General features: G+C 46.4%; 1 protein-coding gene across 3 annotated transcripts in view; it reads right to left on the minus strand.

Annotated features, from left to right (window-relative positions):
- Nucleotides 1-18,864, minus strand: part of gpsm1b (G protein signaling modulator 1b) — a 49,914-nt gene that overhangs the window by 28,251 nt on the left and 2,799 nt on the right. Inside the window, exons 1-8 of one of the 3 annotated variants that reach the window (XM_066712617.1) lie at nt 9,962-10,826; nt 8,077-8,298; nt 6,949-7,084; nt 6,414-6,556; nt 3,294-3,417; nt 2,703-2,818; nt 2,233-2,388; nt 1,173-1,281 (exon numbers count right to left, since the gene is read on the minus strand). In XM_066712617.1, the coding sequence (XP_066568714.1) occupies nt 1,173-1,281; nt 2,233-2,388; nt 2,703-2,818; nt 3,294-3,417; nt 6,414-6,556; nt 6,949-7,084; nt 8,077-8,298; nt 9,962-10,107 (1,152 nt within the window). In that variant the 5' untranslated portion in view covers nt 10,108-10,826. Of the gene's footprint in view, nt 1-1,172; nt 1,282-2,232; nt 2,389-2,702; nt 2,819-3,293; nt 3,418-6,413; nt 6,557-6,948; nt 7,085-8,076; nt 8,299-9,961; nt 10,827-18,864 lie in introns of those variants that run through there. The other 2 variants (XM_066712616.1, XM_066712618.1) reach the window with 2 other exon arrangements.

The following is an 18,864-nucleotide window of genomic DNA, read 5'->3' on the forward strand; positions in this document are numbered from 1 at the left end:
GGGGGCTGTGAAAACGCCGCAGCTGGTACGAGTGCTAATATCTCACCCTGACTGCAGGCTCCTGATTTACATCAACAGACTCTCTGTCTCTCTCAGCTTCCCACCCATTGACTGGCACAGCAGCAAATGCAAATTAGATTAAAAAAACGAAGTAAAGAGGCATTACATTTAGGGAGAGGGATTTGTTACACATTACTCAAAGCAGTAATTGGATCAAGCTAAGAAAGTGTATATCTTGTAGCACCTCTCTCAGCATTGTGCAGCGCTAATCGCATGAGTCTGCGGATTGAAACAGGAGGCAGAGAGAGATGTCCGCTTCTGTATCCACTAGAGCTCAGCCAAATTCCATTAAAACAACACACACAAAAAGGCAAGAAGTAGGGAGATGCATTTTACTTTGGTTATTGTGTAGACCTGCAGGCTGTTTTTACATAGCAGTAAATCTATATACTGGCAGCCATCTTTTTTTCTGCATACAACAAAAATATGGACTCAGGTCAGAGCTAAAGCAGTGAAGCCTGCGTTTTTCTGGGTCTCCATCCCTGGTTCAAGAGTGCCTTTTATTTTGGATGTGCCGCCAAGCAGGAGCTGAATATGTCATTAGTTGGCTCTCCACAAACAGGTGACAAGTGAAGGGGGACTGGGAGGTGGTTTTCCAGTCCTGGAGATCTACAAGGTCTTCCAGTATGGTTCACTGCAAGCAGACTTATTCTTTGGTCCATGTCTTTTTCTGTTAGTCATTTGAAAAGTAAAGGAAGTTGCAGGATCCTGGGTCTCCCGAATGTAGGTGGCCAACATCACATCTGTTTGGAGAGCTAACAATCAACGTGTCAGTGTGTCTGTGTTAAACATTAATACTAAAAGATCAGGTAGTGTTTTAAAGAGAAGAAAATCGATACATTCATAGCCATTGTGAAAGGTGTCAGTATTCCTGCAAACAACTATCTTTGGACTACAGATGTGCTTTAGAAACATGTGTCACTCCTCCATGTCATGTTCTTGCATAATGTTCGCTGCATTCCTCTCAAAGCACCCTTTAGGAATTAAATCCTGTGTTGTTCAGAGTTCAGTAGCTTTTTAACGATCTGGACAGAAACCAAAGGCTCTTACTCAACTGATCTAGTTACCAGGGCAGTATCTCCCTTCTGAAGCTGGCCGGGGTTTTGCCTTACCTCCCGGGAGATCTCCATGTGTTTCCTTGCGAAGTGGAGAGCCTCTCTGTGATTGCCCAGAGACACGTATGCATTCCCGAGACTCCAGCACGCCCGGCCTTCCCCCACTCTGCCAACACAGAAACCAACACACTCAATGGAAGGATCTTCCCAAAATATCCCATACCGGTCCCACAACCCGACTGTGAGTATCCACCAACACAGACCACATTGTTGTGAGTTATAAGTATCCATCATTTTATTCAGAACCAATACATTGAGTTGGTTTTGATACAGTCATGGGCTCGGAGCCAAACACTCAATTAGGTTAATAAAATAAACCTCTATGATAAAGCTAAACCAGTTTCCTTTCACTTTTCAGAAGCCCTTTGTAGTTTGTCTGTCAGCATTGTGCGTGCAGGATAAATCACAACACATCCTTAAAGACATAACCGAATCATTTGTCAGTTCCTGTTTTGATCATGTCTAACTCGATTGTCTTTTCTATATTCTTCTCAGGTACTGTTTCAATTCTCTCCTTGCTTGCTACGCTCCAGCAAAATTATATATTAATACAAGAAGAGATATTAAAAAGGAGTGTTGTAGACTGCCAGGAGCCAATCTGGTGAAGTATGTTGATGTTTTGATTTATTTTATTTGATCTGTATCCCAAAATAATAGCTGTCTCTTTATGAAATGTTCTACTGTTGTCGTTCATAATCTGGAAAAGGATGTGCCAGGCATCAGTGAGCACATGGCTGGCATTTAGACCCTTAGATGTGCACTCTTGCATCTTCTACTTGAAAGGTTACAGTAGAAATAAAATCGACTGATAAAATCTTAGTCATCTGGCGGCTGTTGTCGAATTGCTGCAAATACAACCCAGCTGGTGCCGTTGCAACATATGTCCTGAAGAAAGCACAGTCACTTGGCCGTGGCCCTTCTCTCTAACTGATAAGGGAGATGAAAAGGCATAGAAGGAATCACTCATGCGATGTAAGGATCTGGGGTCTGAGGATTACAAGGGAGAAGGCTTGGGGAGACTATACGAGGAATGGGATGAGCGATGGACCGCGCTGACCTGTCGGTGAGCTCCTGTGCGATCAGCAGGTGTTTCAGATGGTAGTCGATGGCCCTGCCATACTCCTGCAGCAGGGTGTAGGTGTTGCCGAGGCTGTAGCAAGCCTGGGCCTCCATCACCTGGTCCTTCAGCTGCCTGGAGAGCTGTAGGGTCTTTCTGGATGGAAGAGCAGAGTTATGGTCACTTAATAGTGTTATAACCCATGGAGAAACATTTAACTGGCACAGTTTGTAATGCTTGATGTTGCAGGGTTTATGCCTCTGGTCAAGTGCGGTGACCAGCTCCACAGAAGTATGGCATAACGTCAGTATTATATTTAGTAGTTTTACCTTAAGAACGGGGGAAACTAAACTCGCCACAGCTGCCACTTAGGGGAAAGTAAGTTATGGCTGTAGATGATCCGATTGCCAATCAAATTGATCCCCAATCATAATTCAGAACAGGTGCTTTCAGGCAGCCATTGTCCTTACCTGTAGTGCTCAGTGGCGGTGCTGAACTGGCCGAGGAAGATGAAGGCATTGCCAAGGTTGCTGTAGGCTCTGCGCTCAGCCGCCTTGTCACCAAACTCCTTGGCAATGGAGAGGCGCTGCGAGACAAACCGCATCGTTGGGTACAATAGTCCCCAGCACACACAAAGACCCCACAGGTTGACTTGCGGTCCTAATTTTGTTTTAAAGTTTTATGTGAAATAGTGCTGTTATAAATGTCTGCTGCTTGAATACAGTTTCTCCGTATTGTAAACGAGGGTGTTTTAATGTGTTTTCATTCTTGTCAATGTATTTTTATGTCCGTTGTGACATGGATATAGGGACGCTATAAAGAGGCCATTGTGTGTTTGATTTTGCTTGTAATTTTAGTCAAAATCAAGTTGATCCGAGGACATTCAGGCAGGATTTGCTTGTGTTATTTTCAAGCTCGTCTAGAGGAAGCAATGTTTTATGCATCGATGCCACCTGCCCGAGCCGTGGACTGCCCTGCTGCACTTCGTATTTGCATTTGTCCCCCCTAAACAGAATTTATACCAGTACTGAACGGAAGAGTCCCCACACAATGGCTCTTACCTCTCGGTGGAATTTGATGGCTTCCACAAAGTTTCCCAGCAGGTAGTGGGTGTTGCCCAGGTTCCCGAAAGCTCTGCCCTGTGCCGCCCGGTCCCCCAGCTCCTTCACCAGAGACAGGTTCATCCTGCAACAGCAAGCAGGCACGAGGAAACTCTGTTAGTCTGCGTGTTCAAGTGCCCCCGCCTACGGATAGGACTCCCTTTGCAGCCGATCAGAGAAGTAGGTGTTGACTGCCACGTTACATAACGCACTCAAATGCCTCTCCATAACAACGGCTGGCAGTTATTACCCTTCCTCCCGAGGCAAACTTCACGAATACTCATCAGGAGAAATCACTTCTGTGCTCTAGTTTCCTTTTTTGTTCTGGTGGAAATGAGGCTGTAATCTGTCCAATCCCAATATTCAGGGTGATATTGTGTTAGTGACCATAAAGACACATACATTCAACTCAATGCTTAACAGTACATTTCCCTCCGTAGAAAATAACCACTGTGTCTTTTAATGAAATGTGTTTTTCAGTCCCTGGTACTGAGAGGTGAGAGGCGTTATTTGACTAGTGAGTGCTCTCTTGCTGTGTGAACAGAGTACAGCTCCCCCTGAAACCGGGATCCAGTTTCTGAAAAGGCTGCATTTATAAATGAACAATCTGTAAAAACACAAAAGGTGTAGAAACTGGAAACTGATTGATACAACAATGCCCAGCTATGTGACACATGAGCTCAGAGGAATGGCCCCATTTTCCCAGAGTGCCTCTGAATCCTTAGCATAGATACTGGGCTGTCTGACCCTGCGTAAACCACGCTGCAAGGTGTAGTATGGATGTGTTTGTGCAAGCTGGAGGAAGCTAGATTTAAGCTGCATAGTGCAATCCGTGAAACCAGTCACAGGCTAGTCTCCCGACCATAGGGTTTGTACCCTTTCCAGAACCCAGGAGATTGAAGTCGGCCAAACCGCCAACATCTGCTCTGTTTTGTGTTCGCTGGCTTGTCTCAGATGTTCATTCAACGAGTCCGCTTCTCGTTATCACCAGCAGGGCGGTGCGATTCGTGAGCTGTGAACCTATTATAATTTCTGTAAAGGATATGGAGATCAGGGAGGGAATTCACAGACCAGCTTCCTGTAGCTGTGTGTGGAAAAACACAGCAGGTTGATGCCTTATCTCCTATCGGCTCTCCATCAGAGGCTTATTTTTATCTCCCTGATAAAATGCTCGATACGGTGGTGAAAGAAGCCCACAGCGCAGTCTACAGCTGTGTTTAAAATAGATGCAGTTTCCTTCAGTGTGTGAAGTTCGTCAAGTGAAGTGAAGAACAATTATGCTTTCATGCTAAGAGTGAAAACACGTCTACATTGGATGCATTTATTTGCACAGGATTCATCAATGTTGCAAGGGCTGTAATGATCCTGTAAATCCATCTGTGTGGCTCTCTGGCAGTGAATGTGCTGTGCACACATCTTTATGGGGAATCGAACATTGTGGAAGTAGGAATTCAGTTCTTTCACTTTTTTCCCATTAGGATCAGGTATATTAAACATGTTTGATAGAACATCAGTGTCTTTCTGGGACACAAGACTGTGGTCAGATAAAAATGTTGCACAGGACCGCTTTTCTATCTCTCTAAGTACCAAGGTTTTGAAAGTCGTTCAGCCTGTTGTTTACAGTGTGTTAACTGGAAATGATCCATGCCCTTCTGCAGGAGAGGGGGGTAATGCAGCTTCAATAGCTACAATAAACTCATACCCTGACGTAATATGATCATTGGTTCTAGGAGTTCTAAGATCTGCCACAGTCCAGCCCTGCAGTGGGAATAATTTCTTACAGCGCGCTTTGTTAATGTGATGCTGCTATTACCAGCACGCCGGGAATAAAAAGAGTGGCAGAGAAGAAGTGCTAAAGAGGAAGAAACAAGGATTAGTGGAACAATGTCAGGGAAACAGCAGGGGTTCGTTTTCTGTTCGTTTGAGATACTGTGCATTTAGACATTGTAAAAATGGAAGACGTGTTAGTATGTCAGGGTTTCGGTTCACTTCAACTGAATTTGGAAAACCCACTCTCCAAGGGTTGTCCCGGGGTGGCGTTTGGGAAAACAGACTTTCATCTAATCGGGGGACTTTACAGGATTTTACGGTTTTATAACCCGTCTTCAGATTTGGCGGGGACATTGAGGTTAACATCTTGGCTCTTGTGAGAACTGACGTAAGATCATGTCCACACGGATTTGGTTTAAAGATCAACTGAACAGTATTTCAGGAAAACACAGCATTATTAATTGGTTTCGTCAGTCGCACGGGTCCCTGTGTTGTAGTTTATGAGATGTGACGAGTCACGCAGGTTACACACAGGGATTAGCCCAAGCGCAGGAGGACTCACTGTGGTTACTAAACCTGCCGGCGGTCGGGACCAAAATATCTCAGAAAGCCACAAATCAAGGTACAGATCATCTTCACTCGTGTCACCAATGACAGCAGGAAGATAATTGAATGTCAATGGGAAATGACCGCTGTCACAGGTTGTGCGTACTAAACACTGTGGATTATTGGTTCATGGGGGTTCATGGGTTAAAGGAAGTCACAGCCAGCTGAAAGACTTCCTCACAGCGATGACATTTGCGAACCCATTCTGCAAGTTGATATCCCAGCATCCGGCTTTGTATGCTGCTCTCTCAGCGCCATCTGCTGTTCATTAAGAGTGAAACATGCAGGAGGCCAGAAAAAAAGAAGACATCCGTCTGACACCAAGTACAGGACGCTTATTGAAAACAATCGACAGCAAAACCAATTTGAAAAACCTTCCGTGGCACTGAATCCCATGGGCTTCAGGCTACAGTCACATTCCGTGCAATAGAACATAACTTCTGCTCGGTGTTTGTATGTGATCACACATATGCAAAGATTTTCCCTGCGATGCAGAATAAGATGACACCATATCATATCGAAAGTGAGACGCAATCAGGCTGTGTCCTGTGAAGCTCCTGATCTGGGAAATGAAACCTCTTAGCTTGGTTTTAATCTGGACACCCATGAAGCCAGTGTTCTGGCATCTCACACTGTAAATTATATCAACTCGGCTATGGTCTGTGTGTGCATGTGTCTGTGTGTGTCTGTGTGTCCGTGACTCACTCGTAGAAGTCGGAGGCCTTCTGCAGCGTCTCCCTCACGTCCAGAGGCAGGTCTACGGGGTCCTGAGCACAGCTCCAGGACTGCGTCTTGCCCTTGGCGTGGTACACGTTGCCAATGTTGTAGAGCGCCCGAGCTTCACCCACCTGCAGGGAGACAGTGTCAAACAACCCTTGCACAATCCGCCTCTGACCGCTGAGCGCAGAGACGCAGGGCCCGACTCAGTCTGTCCCTAACTGCTATTGAAAGCACCGTCTTGGTAATATCTCAAGGTGTAGAAGACAGTATGCAGCCATGGAGAAAACTGGTGCCATGCATTTAAACACCTGAAGGCTGTGGTGTTGATGGCTTGTGGTGTATAGATTATAATATATATATACTGTGTTTTATGTAAATATAGGTAAATCCCGTTAGAGATGCAAAGCCTTGTACAGCCAGGTGTCAGTGTCAGTGCTGCTAGGCAGGGGGCGTCAGAGAGGAGTCCTGACTGGGCTGTTGGGTGATTGATGCTCTCAGGGGAGGCTGGTGCTGACAGTACCTTGTCTCCCTGCTCCTGGGAGATGTCCAGGTGTCTATGGCAGCAGACGATCGCCTCGTCGAAACGACCCAGGACCTTCAGAGTGTTTCCCAGGTTTCCACTGGCCTTGCCCTCCCCGATGCGGTCCCCGATTGTCCTGGCAAGACAGGAGCCCTGATTACGTCTGAGCAAGGCCATCTGCAGCCACACCGAGCCATCTTTAGTAGCAGATATTCTCTGGCGGCGCTTGGTTGTTAATGATCATCCTACATAGTTTTATTTATCTCATCATATAAAATAAGTTTAAAAAAGTATCACTCCAAAGAAAACGAGGAACAGAGATGGCAGCGGGTCACTGGTGCCCATGTCTGGAGAACAATGTGACGCAGTTTCTATCATTTGCATATCTGCAATTTATGTCTCGAGTCAGTGGCACTCAGTTTTATTGCAGGGCAGTAAATTTTAATTTGAAGTCCCTTTACCAATCAGTGAAACATTGGCCTCTGTTCATGGTACTAAACAGTTTATCAAACATGATCATGGACAGCAGTATTTTGTATCTTACAGAGTGCCGGTAAAGTGCTGTTGAGCGCAGGTTGTGTATTTATATATTTAATGTTTTGACATGCCGCGCCACCACTGTTATGTTACAGGAGAATCCGTGTCTGGAACAGAGCGCTATATTGAGGAACAAGATATTTTAGTGCTGAGAAGCAGAAGAGGCCTGCTGTCGATGTTATGAAGGAAAACACTTGAATAAACACGTTCTCGTACAAAGGAGTTAAGCATGTTTTAGTTGACAGTCCTCAACATGTTGATTTTCAAAATGGGCTCATCTTCAGAAAGTGTGTCTAATGTTCTCAATTTAGCAAGAAGCAATACACAAATGTAATATGTGTGTGTGTGTGTGTAGATGTATATTTTATGTGCATACATGGTTTTACAATGTTACATGAGCTATACTGGAGTTAGCGCAAACTTAGCTTTCCATATCCTGTCAATGCAAGAGTCTAAAGTGTGGCGTTCCCTGGATCTTAAATGGTATGAGAGATCTGTGGTTTCGTGGAGACTGTGTTGCTCGTCCCTGACATCCTCTTGACTGGACGCTATGTTTCAGAAGGCGGCTGAGGGGCAGCGGTGCTACCGTACCTGGCGAGGGTGAGGTCGTGCCGGTGGTACTCCAGAGCTTTGGCATACTCTTTCAGGTAGAAGTAGGCGTTGCCCAGCTGGCTGTAAATGGCACTTAGGGTCTTCAGGTCTTCCGTACCCACCTGCACTGCGGCCTCAAAGAAGGCCGTCCCGCCCTTGAAGTCTCCTGCCTTACAGAGCCTCTCTCCCTCCAAAGCGAGCTCCAGGCAAGAGGCCTCCATCCTGCAACACGACAAGACACAACCTCAACGCTGGAGCCACAACAGACCTCCCAGTGCGTGCATGTGCTCAGTTAGTTCTGAAGGTGCTGCTGATTTCAGGGAGAGCAATAAAAATCAACTAGATTGTGTGTGTGTGTCCCCCTCCCCCAACTGGAACTATGCACCCCTTCGTGTCCCATCATGCTGCACATCTGTCTGTAGGTTTGCCTGTTGCGCCGTGTTGTTAACTGATTACTGCCTGTTTCTACCGTTTGGCAAACCCCACGCCTGGCTCTCCCTCAGGAATTTGAACACACAAAGAAGTCTACTCCGATTTCTAGGAACGTGGTTAAAGGACTCCTTACACAGGCACTGGCCCCTGATGAAGTTAAATCCAGATAATACAAAACAGATGTAGGAAATGTTCTGTGTCATTCTGGCCTTGTTTTGCGAGAGCAGTGACTATCTGAGAGCCGATCTGAGGCTGTGAAAATCATCCCCCTTTCCCCTGTCCAGCTGCAGAAACAAATCTTCCTGTCCATCTGATTCCACACTCGGCACAACCTGCTATCTTCCTGGACCTGCTGTTCCGGAATTATATTTTAGCTTGTCGTCTGCTAATCTGGTAAGTGGTTTTCAAAGAGTAGGTTTTATCTGCTCTGCTGAGCTCAGGTTGTAAATGTAATCACACAAAAGGCTGCCTTGTTGTTGCAGGTGCACACGTTTTGTTGTGTCACCGGCCGCAGAGGAGGGCAGTGTTCTAGCAAATATCAGGGAGTGACACTCAGACGCTGTCATGGCAGTAGTCCTATCGCACGTGTGTGTCAGTCGTGTAGGACGAATCGCCCAAATGTCACCCAGAACCTGCTATTTTATGCCCAGAGGTTGTTTTTCTTGTGGTTGATGTTGTTGTGTTATTGTTAATACTCTACGGGTTCCTATCTGGGATCAGTTAGTTCCTTAAAAAAACGAAATAATCACAATGTCCCAAACAGCTTCCTCTTGTTTAGACCCTTTTGTTTCTTTTTATAATTGAAAAGTTTGAGTTCAGAAGGATTTGCCCCAAACCAAACAGCTGGGAAACAAAATGCCGTCTTTGCGGAAAAATATGTGCCAACTTGAAATTGGTAACATTTGTAAGAACAAAGACCATGTGTTCCCATGTGTTCTGTTTAGTTTACTGCCAGTCTGTATAAAATGAGTTTTACAATAACTACATGTTTTTTTTGTTGATTTGCATTCATGGCAAAGAAGTCATTTGTTAAGTGTAAAGAAGCTGCCAATCTCAGTTTACTGCATCAAGCCATGGCAGTCACTGTTACTGTCCACATGAACTGAAAGTGGACGAATCTCTAGTCTTTTGTGAAGAGGACGCCATATAAAACAAATCACCTCCCAGCAGATCTGAAATAGAAATCTAGACAAGTCTGGCTGGATTACAAGTGTTTGATTGATGCTGTCTTCATTGAACAATTCCCGCTTGGCTCCTTTCCATTTTTCTTACACTGAATTCTGTGTCATGTGTTTAAAAGTGTAACCAGCTGCAACCACCTTTAACGAGTCATGGCAGCACCTCTACTCTCGTGACTCTTGTACCAGCATGTACAATAAATACAATCCCTTTCTGATGGTCCACTCAGGGAATTGTGTTGCAGTATCAGGTGTCTGACATTCAGTTGAGATACCTTTTCTTGTGCTTACTGCGGGTCTTCTGCACGTAGATCCACAGCTCTGTGCCAAGGGGCTGGAGAAGAGGCTTGGGCCGGGGGCCACGGTGAGCCAATCGGCACAGGGCTTGCTCGGCCACGCTGAGGGGGTACGCCGTGGGCATCCTGACTGTACTCTGTAGCCCGAGCTGTTTCCCTCTGGACTGAAACCCTGCGGCTCACACCTGATGTTCAGGGTGGTGGTCCCTCTACTTCACTAGACCTCAGACTCTTACCCCTAACTACGCGCAATAGTCCCTCTATCTGTCCTATGTAGTAAATATGGCCACAAGTCCAGCCCCTTATCAAACACAAACACAACAAAGCCAGCCCTTAAACGCTACCCCCCACATTGTTAATGGACTCTCAGACGATCACAAAGTGCAAGACCGCCAAAGATCTGCTTACCTAGCTCACTGTGTCTTAAACAATCCCTTAAAAAACTCATTCCCAGAACCACAGCTGCATTGACACTTTAAACGGAAGGGGCAGATATTCCCCAATTCTAGTCTCTCTAACTGAATCCATATGTCTCCTTCTGCCGATGGTCCAAGGCAAACGAAAATGGGAAAATTCCAGATAGAAACAAAAATAATCTTCTCACATTCCCACTCCCCAAACCTCTCTCTCGAACTCTCCTCAGTGCTGTGAAATCCTAGTCGCATCCTTCTACGCTGGCTGCCCCAGAGAGCTGGACTGGAAATCTCCACAGACAAATGTGCACCAGACTAAACCCGGACACCATGCATAGTCCCCTCTCTGCGCACCGTTCTCCTCTCCTCTCAGCAGAGAAATGGTTTTCCCAACACCTGAGCCCCCAAAGATAAAAACGAAATCAGGATCTGACTAGCGCGTATACAGGAGAAAGAGTCCTCTCTGTGTGTGAGCCGTGTTGCGAGAAGCTCTTCGTCCGGCTCCTGATGGAACACCAGGTGACGTCTTTCATTCTGCCGTTAATACCCCGGTGAGAGTCTCAATCTGCTTTAATGCTACAAGCTGCCCAGCTCAGCATGTTTGCAATGCCGGAGCGTCTATTAATCCACGGTGACCCTGATATAAACTCCCTGGATCTGTGAAGGTCAGACAGACCCGTTTTACGGTGCAGTGCAGTAAATAACGTTAGGGTTGAGCCAGGCAAGGACTGGTTTATGAGAAATTGGAAACTGCGGTAAAGGTTTGGCTCGTCTCACAATTGTATTGCTTTTATTGGGGACTGTTTAAGTGGTTTTTCTCTGAAAACTGTGGTGACTTGTGACTAAATGAAGCCAGACGTGTTCAGAGATGTCAGTGTGAAGGTGGCCACTGCTCAATCACAGATGCTGAGCAGAATCTGATCCTCAGACCAAAGCCGTCAGGACAGGAAACGGCTGCACCATTTGTGGGTTGTGCTCAAGATTACTGGCGGTGTGTTTCTGTGTGGATGTTGAAGAGAGGGGTGCTGTCTGTCGTTTTGATGAGCGCCATCCTGTACTCAACTCATGGCGCACTATATGAAGGTGAAATCGATGGGGTCCTGCTTTGAAGGAAGCCAGTTAACCGTTTTAAAAAGAAAGAAACCCAAAACCCTATCGGTTATGCCTCTTGAAAAGCAGTTTTTTTTTGGTCTCCAAGGTTTTAAGTCAATCTTTCCCAAAGATGACACTGGCTAAAGCGTTTCTGGATCTCTGTCAGCTGCGCCTGGACTCGGAGCACACCACGGGCCCAGACACGGCCATTTAGTAATGAACCGCACGGAGACTCTTTGGAAAGCGTTTTAAGCGCGGTGTGTGCTCTGAACCCCCCACAGGGAACGTGACAACAGGTCTGCAGTCTTTCGTAGTTAAACTGATTCGTCGTGTGTTTCGCAGCTGTGATCCCCCATCAATTATGCATGTTTCCCATCAATCTTTCATGGAAAGCAGTTAAACAGGAGCCAGAAAATCAAGTGTGCATTTAAGTGCTGATGTTTTATTTAAAAGGACACAACCGCAATTGAAATCTGCTGTGTTTAAGCGTCAGAAATGAGTGGGAGTAGGAAACACAGGGCTGGTCTAATTGTCAGACTTTCTGTAAAATAAAGAAATAAACAATCTCCTCATAGATCTCATCTGAAACAGGAGCACACCCCCCCACACGCCCCTGTGAGGTGAAACATGTAATTCTGTCAAAGTAAGAGCCAACACCAAGGTTGCAAATTGAGTCCTGTGCTTTAGTTCCTTACTAGGATTAAAAAGCAGAAACATTCGACAGGACTGTTTCATATGTACTGTACATGCAGAACATGCAGTCCGGCTTCAGTGTAGTCCTTTATGAAGGGCGTGCAGCTGCAGCGCGGCAGTCATCTGGCCGAGGATTAACTGGCCGGGATGTCTAATCTGGAATTACAGCAGAACTGAGCCCCAGGAACCAATGGGATTAATGGGGAGAAGGCCACTTTATTTAGAGCAGAGAAACCCATCATTTGCAGGCTAAACACTGAGCTTTGGGGGGTTTTAATTGATAGTGTTGTGATTTTACAGAACTTGCTTCTAAATCAACTCCTCAGGTGTCACTTTTGTGCACTTGTGTCTGTTCTGCTCCAGAGATTCGCAGGGATAAGATAAGCGAGAGACACGTCTCTGTTTATACATATAATTTAGCCGCTGACTGATTAAATTGCCATTCAAGGAAAGCAAGTATGTCTTTAAAAATCTGAAGCACATTTAAAGTGGGTGCATGCTTATTAGATGTATAACTCGCTAGTAAACAATCTCTGTTTCCTCAGATCTGGGCGTTGACAATATGTCTTGCCAGTCTCTCTTCAGTTGCGCTGAAGATTGCACCGACTCTCGCACTGAAGCTTTGCAGCCGGCTTATTGTCCGAGTGTTTAACAACTTTTCTGCTTTAAATCCTCAGATCTTTTACCTAAGAGTCTTTAGAGCCGCAGATCTCGATTTACCGTCGTGTCAGAGCAGGAAATCGGAGCCCGACGGCGAGCATGGAAACTTCAGACCAGCTTCACCTTCGACTCACAGCAGCTCAGCACAATGTCAGCTGCCCCCCACCTTACAAATTACGAGCCAGTCCGGTTTGCCATGTGTGCTCTGACGTAGGGATCGAATAAGAAAATGTGTATATTTCATTTCTACTGCATCCCTTAAATCTAAGAGAGTGTGCAGATGTTGTGACTGGGAAATGTTTGCTGTTGTCTGTTGGCCAGTTGCACATATCGTATCTGTGTTGCTTATGTATGATTTTGGGGAACTCTAGTCTAAATGATAGGAAGACTATTTTTTTATTAACCAGTCACTGTGTTTCAGGGTAGTTCAGCTCAGCTGTATGTTGATTGATCCCTCCTCAAACACAATGCTAGGGTATATTGTCGAAAGTGTAGAATTGAGAACAAGGGCAGTGATGTTCAGACTGTACAATGCACTAGTTAGAGCTCATCTGGATACTGTGGACAGTTCTGGGCTCCACACTTCAAGAAAGATATCGCTGCTCTAGAGGCAGTTCAGAGGAGAGCAACCAGACTTATTCCAGGTCTGAAGGGAATGTCCTACTGAGAGACTGAGGGACTGAACCTTTTCACCCTGGAACAGAGGAGACTACGTGGGGACTTGATCCAAGTCTTCAAAATCATGAAAGGCATTGACCACATCAAACCAGAGGAGCTTTTCCAGATCAGCAGGGACACACGCACCCGAGGACACAAATGGAAATTGGGCTTCAAGGCATTCAAGACAGAAAACAGGAGACACTTCTTCACACAGAGAGGCGTCACAATCTGAACAAACTCCCCAGCGATGTGGCTGAAGAGACAATTTGGGAACATTCAGAAACAGACTGGATAGGATCCTTGATCACTCAGTTATTAATGGACACCAAACAAGCACGATGGGGCGAATGGGCTCCTCTCGATTGGGCACTGTCTTATGTTCTTATTTTCTTATGTATCTAAAAGCCAGGATCTTCTAATTGTTCTTTGTTTTTACACAGTGAAACGGTCTGCTGAGAAACCAGGAGTGTTCGCTGCATTTATTGCGATATTTTTCTCCTGAGAGAAGTAAGTACTAGAAATAAAAGAAAAAGAAAGCTTTACCCTGAAAATACGCCTAAAGCACTAGAGTATCTCAACAGCAGTGTCAACACGTCCCGAAGGTAATTATTCTCTCCTTGGCTTTTAGCTTCCATAGCAACAGTCAATATGGTCTGGTTAGCAACAGGTAGTCAAGTGACTTCAGTTTCATAACAGCGTGCAGCGCGGGGGGAAGAAAAGACGCAAATATCTCGGGCTGTGTTGACACTGTGCGAAGAGATTAGACGCGACGCGGGGAAACATTGTTTTTCTTCTGTGTCTGCAAAGAGAAGTCAAGAGGATGTGACAAAGTCGGCCAGCAGGCAATAAAGCGTGCTGTCAAATCAGCCCCCAACAGCGGTCAGGGGATGTTTTTACAATATTTTTCTTGAGGTATTTGAAGCGCAACACTCAAAATGTATGAAATATGTGGGTCAGTGCGACGAGCTGGTGGCTAGAACAGAATAGTCAGCCACATCTTTCGATTGTTTCCCAGGGGACGCCGAGCAAAGCCAGAGCAGTGTAAAATGGCTGGTCTTCTGGCTCTGCGACAGTCATACCAGGGTTGCTTAATTGCAGACCCTGTTTTCTGCATTTCCTCTATACTGAGGTGTAATTGAATCCTATGTGCTTGTTTAACCCCAGTTGAACTTCAGCTCTGAGCGGATCGAACGGTGTTAGGCATTAAGTTCAACGCTGTACCGAAAGCAAAGTTTTAGGCTTCCTCTCATTTTGATATTTATTGCAATGTCCATGTGGGAACTGTGAGACGTGACAGAGCTTAATTTGGCAGTGTTTGATAGTTGTATTCCTACTTGTGTCTGTGTGGCATCAGGCACCTATTGGGAATTGTGTAGACAGCGATTGTGATGTGCCAGGGTGTGTCAGATGTCGAGGACACACAGAACAGGTCACGTGATCTGCGTTTCTTAGCAGCACGACACCTAAATCAGATCCAGTTGGGAACCAGGCTTAGAAAAACAAATCGCAAAGAAAATACTTTAATTGAGGGTTCGTTAAACCTGGCTTGTTTAGAGACGTAACCAGAAGATATGTTAGAAATGCTCTCCGTTTCTGAAATGCACCAGCGAAAAAATATGAAGCATCGCAGCTGTGTGACAAATGTGTGAACCAGTCTGCCTATCATCGTGCGGCCCAGTCCAGGAAAGGGGCGGCGCCCAGGCAGGACTCCCAGTCCACGTCTCGGTGTGGTCACAGAGAGAGCGCCTGCGGTGCCGCTGCATCCTCGCAGGGCCGGCTCCAGCTTTAATTTGACTGTTTGGAGACAATCAGTCTGTAATTAGATGCCTGTGGTCGTGGGAGACAGTGTGTTTCTGTTTTTTGCCTGAAGTGCTCCTGGCTGCCTGCATGGCTTTCTGAGTGCGTCTCAGCGCCGGGTGCAGTTAATGTCTTTCACAGTAAGCCTCGCCGTTTTGAGCAGTTGTCCATCCAAGTTTCATACAGATGAACGACCAGGGATTTTCCACGTACAAGACCCTACCATCGACAAAACCTGAAACTCGCTCCTTGTTCTTCCCTTACTTTGCTTTAGGCTCCTATTGGGTTCATATGAGGTAACGGTCCACTCAATAGCCTTCATTCTCGGTCTCTGTGGCTGACAATGTCCTCTGCTCTTTCCCGTCCTCCCTCACTGTCTTGGCACGTCCCTGCCCACCCAGCTACAGCTCTCTCTCATTTGAGTCCTTGCCCAAGAAGTGTCCAAGAACCCCAAGCTGCCACCCTCTCTCTCTCTCTCTCTCTCTCATTGTCATGAATCCAAAGCATGTATTCCACCCCCACCCTCGTCCCTCTCGCTCTAATACCAGGCTGCAAATATTTTGCTCCCTAACTACAGGAGAGCTGGGGCCACTTTGGCACCAGTTGCTCTCAGACAGAGGACTGTAATTAGATTGCACTAATCCGCAGTAAATTAGAGGGATGCGAGACCGGTTGCCGTGGCAACAAACTGAGGCCCCTGATCAACCAGGAATGTCTCTCCCACTCCCTCGCTCTCTCTCCCACTCCCTCGCTCTCTCTCTCTCTCTCTCTCTCTCCCTCACTCTCTCTTTCTCTCTCTCTCTCTCTCTCTCTCTCTCCCTCACTCTCCCTCACTCTCTCCCTAGCTCTCTCTTTCTCTCTCTCTCTCTCTCTCTCTCTCTCCCTCCCTCTCTTTCTCTTTCTCTCTCTCTCTCCCTCTCCCTCTCCCTCTCCCACTCTCCCTCTCTCCCTCTCTCTCCCTCTCAATTCAATTCAATTCAAAGGAGATTTATTGGCATGACTAACATAACAGTATTGCCAAAGCAGGAATAATAATTTAACACAGAGTAACATGAAATAATTGATAGGAATACATGAGAAACAGTGGGGAAATGGGGAGGTACAGACTAATTCAAACATCTGTCATACAGGGAGAGATGGTGATGATGATGATGATGATGATGATGATGTTTAATAGATATAATGATAATTATGGTAATACTAATAGTAATACAAATAACTAATAATGTCAATAAATAGTAGTAATAATAATACTGCAATAATAGACAAAATAATAATAAACAATAATAGTAATAAAATAATACATTTCAGTAATTATATATACTGTAGTATATAGACCCATCTCTTCCCTGCAGTTCCCCTGTGCTGAGTGTTCACCCTGTGTCTCTCAGGCTGTGACAGGCCGCTACATAATGGGCAGCTAGTGGGGCTGTGTGTCCCTCTCCCAGGAGCACAGCCAGTTTCTGTAGCTCTGTCTTGTTTTGGAAATTTGGGAGAGAGATAATGATTTTGCGGAAGAATGTTTCTCTCATTTCTTTGTATTTATTGCAGTGGAGGAGGAAGTGCATCTCTGTCTCGACCTCTCCTGTCTCGCAGTGACCACAGCGCCGCTCCTCTCTGGGCAGCCAGCTCTGCCTGTGTCGGCCCGTCTCTCTGGCCAGGCTGTGGTCACTGAGCCTGTACTGGGTCAGGATCCGTCTCTGCTTCGTATCTCTGACAGTGAAGAGAGACCCTGCCAGGGTGTATTCTCTGTTTAGGGCCCGATAGCAATCTAGTTTACTTTGGGATTTAGTTTCTGTGTCCCAATGTTCCAGATAGGAGGTTTTAGTTTGTTCAATAAGTTGTTTGACTCTAATGGTCAGCTGGTGAGCAGTGCTGGTCTGAGGCTGGGTGGTGTTAGTGGGGTTAGGGGCAGTGAGCCTCAGGGCCAGCTGACTGTGAGGGCTCTTTCTTGGGCTCAGCTCTTGAGCTCTCAGGGCCTTGTGTTGCAGTGACTCTGGGGGACTCGTCTGGAGATGCATCCAGAATTTCAGTGCTCTCTTCTGGATGGGGATGAGCAGTGGGTAGCGGCCCAGTTCGGCCCTGCATGCAAGATTTGGGATGTTTCTCTGCACCTGTAGGATGTAGCATGCAGGGTCTCTGTTGGGTGTTTGTCCCATTTAGTGTAGTCCTGCTCACTGAGTGGAGCCCATATCTCTCTGCCGTACAGCGCAATGGGCTGAATGACACTGTTGAAGATCTGAGTCCAGATTCTAATGGGGATGTTTATTTTATATAGTTTTCTTTTGATGGCATAGAAAGCTCTTCGGGCTATCTCTTTTAGTGCTTTCACTGCCAGGACAAAACTCCCTGACGCACTGATCTTCAGTCCGAGGTAGTCACAGCTCAGGGTGTGTTCTAGGGCGGTGTTGTCTAGAGTGAAGCCGTATCTGCTCTCCTGACATCTGGGCTTTTTTTGGAAGATCATTATTTTGGTCTTTTTCATGTTTACTGCCAGGGCCCAGGTCTGGCAGTATTGCTCTAGCAGTGCCAGCTGCTGCTGAAGCCCCTGCTCTGTGGGCGACAGCAGCACCAGGTCATCTGCGTAGAGCAGGCCAGGGGCTCTCTCTCTCCCTCTCTCTCCCTCTCCCTCTCTCTCCCCACAAGCACTGGCCTCTCCAAGCTTCTACTTGCTGTGCTTCTCCCTGCGTCTGTCCCTGAGCATGAAGCCCCCCAGTTAGCCCTCAGTACACGACGGCACCATCTCAAGGCCCACAGGCACTTTGACTCACTCCGCACTGGCCAGGAATCCCCACCACCTCTCAGTCACACATCACACATCACCATGTCTTCCATGGCCTGCTAGTCAGGGCAATATATATTCACAGTCACAGCCTGCCTTTCATTAAAGCATGTGACTCAGGACCTCCTGCATGGTGCTGTGACCCCCCACACTCGCTCTGTGCTCATGGTGCTGGGTTTGCGTGATCTTCTCTCGGAACTGATGCAGAGGGAACTCTTTGGAGGTCACCTCGGATAAAAAACAAACAAATCAAAATATAAATAAGTAATAGATGAACGCCCCAGTTTTCTTTCTATGGCCGCCCATATTGAAAGTGTCTGCTCAAGGGCTCTTGCAAATGCCAGGACCGTGCTCGAGAGGGCAGAGACCGATTAGGCTTGGATCGATTATTCTGCAAGGATGAATAATTGATCCACAAATCAGCTCGTGTGTATTCGTGAATCCACTAGGCCATGCAGACTCACTGCCGCTGGGTCTCGCTGCCCCAGAGCCCTCCATAGCCCCCGCGACTCACAAGGGGCTGTGTTGTGACTGATTCAGAGTAAGGATCCACTTCCAGCCAGGTTATATTAGAAAGGCAAGGGAGAAGCAATGAACCAGGCTTTCTTATTTATTTTATTGGTACATATCAGGTCTGGCTTTGATAACGCAAACAATGTAATATCATTTTAATTTCAATGGGGCCGCTTTTGATAGAGACAACAGACAGCGGGGAAATGAGAACAGGCGAGCTCAAAGGAAGGCCTAAGCTTGTTTGAGCCAAGATCTGAAGCCGGCACTATTTA

The sequence above is a fragment of the Amia ocellicauda genome, chromosome 9 (assembly GCF_036373705.1).
Source record: "Amia ocellicauda isolate fAmiCal2 chromosome 9, fAmiCal2.hap1, whole genome shotgun sequence".
In the NCBI taxonomy this organism is placed as follows: domain Eukaryota; kingdom Metazoa; phylum Chordata; class Actinopteri; order Amiiformes; family Amiidae; genus Amia; species Amia ocellicauda.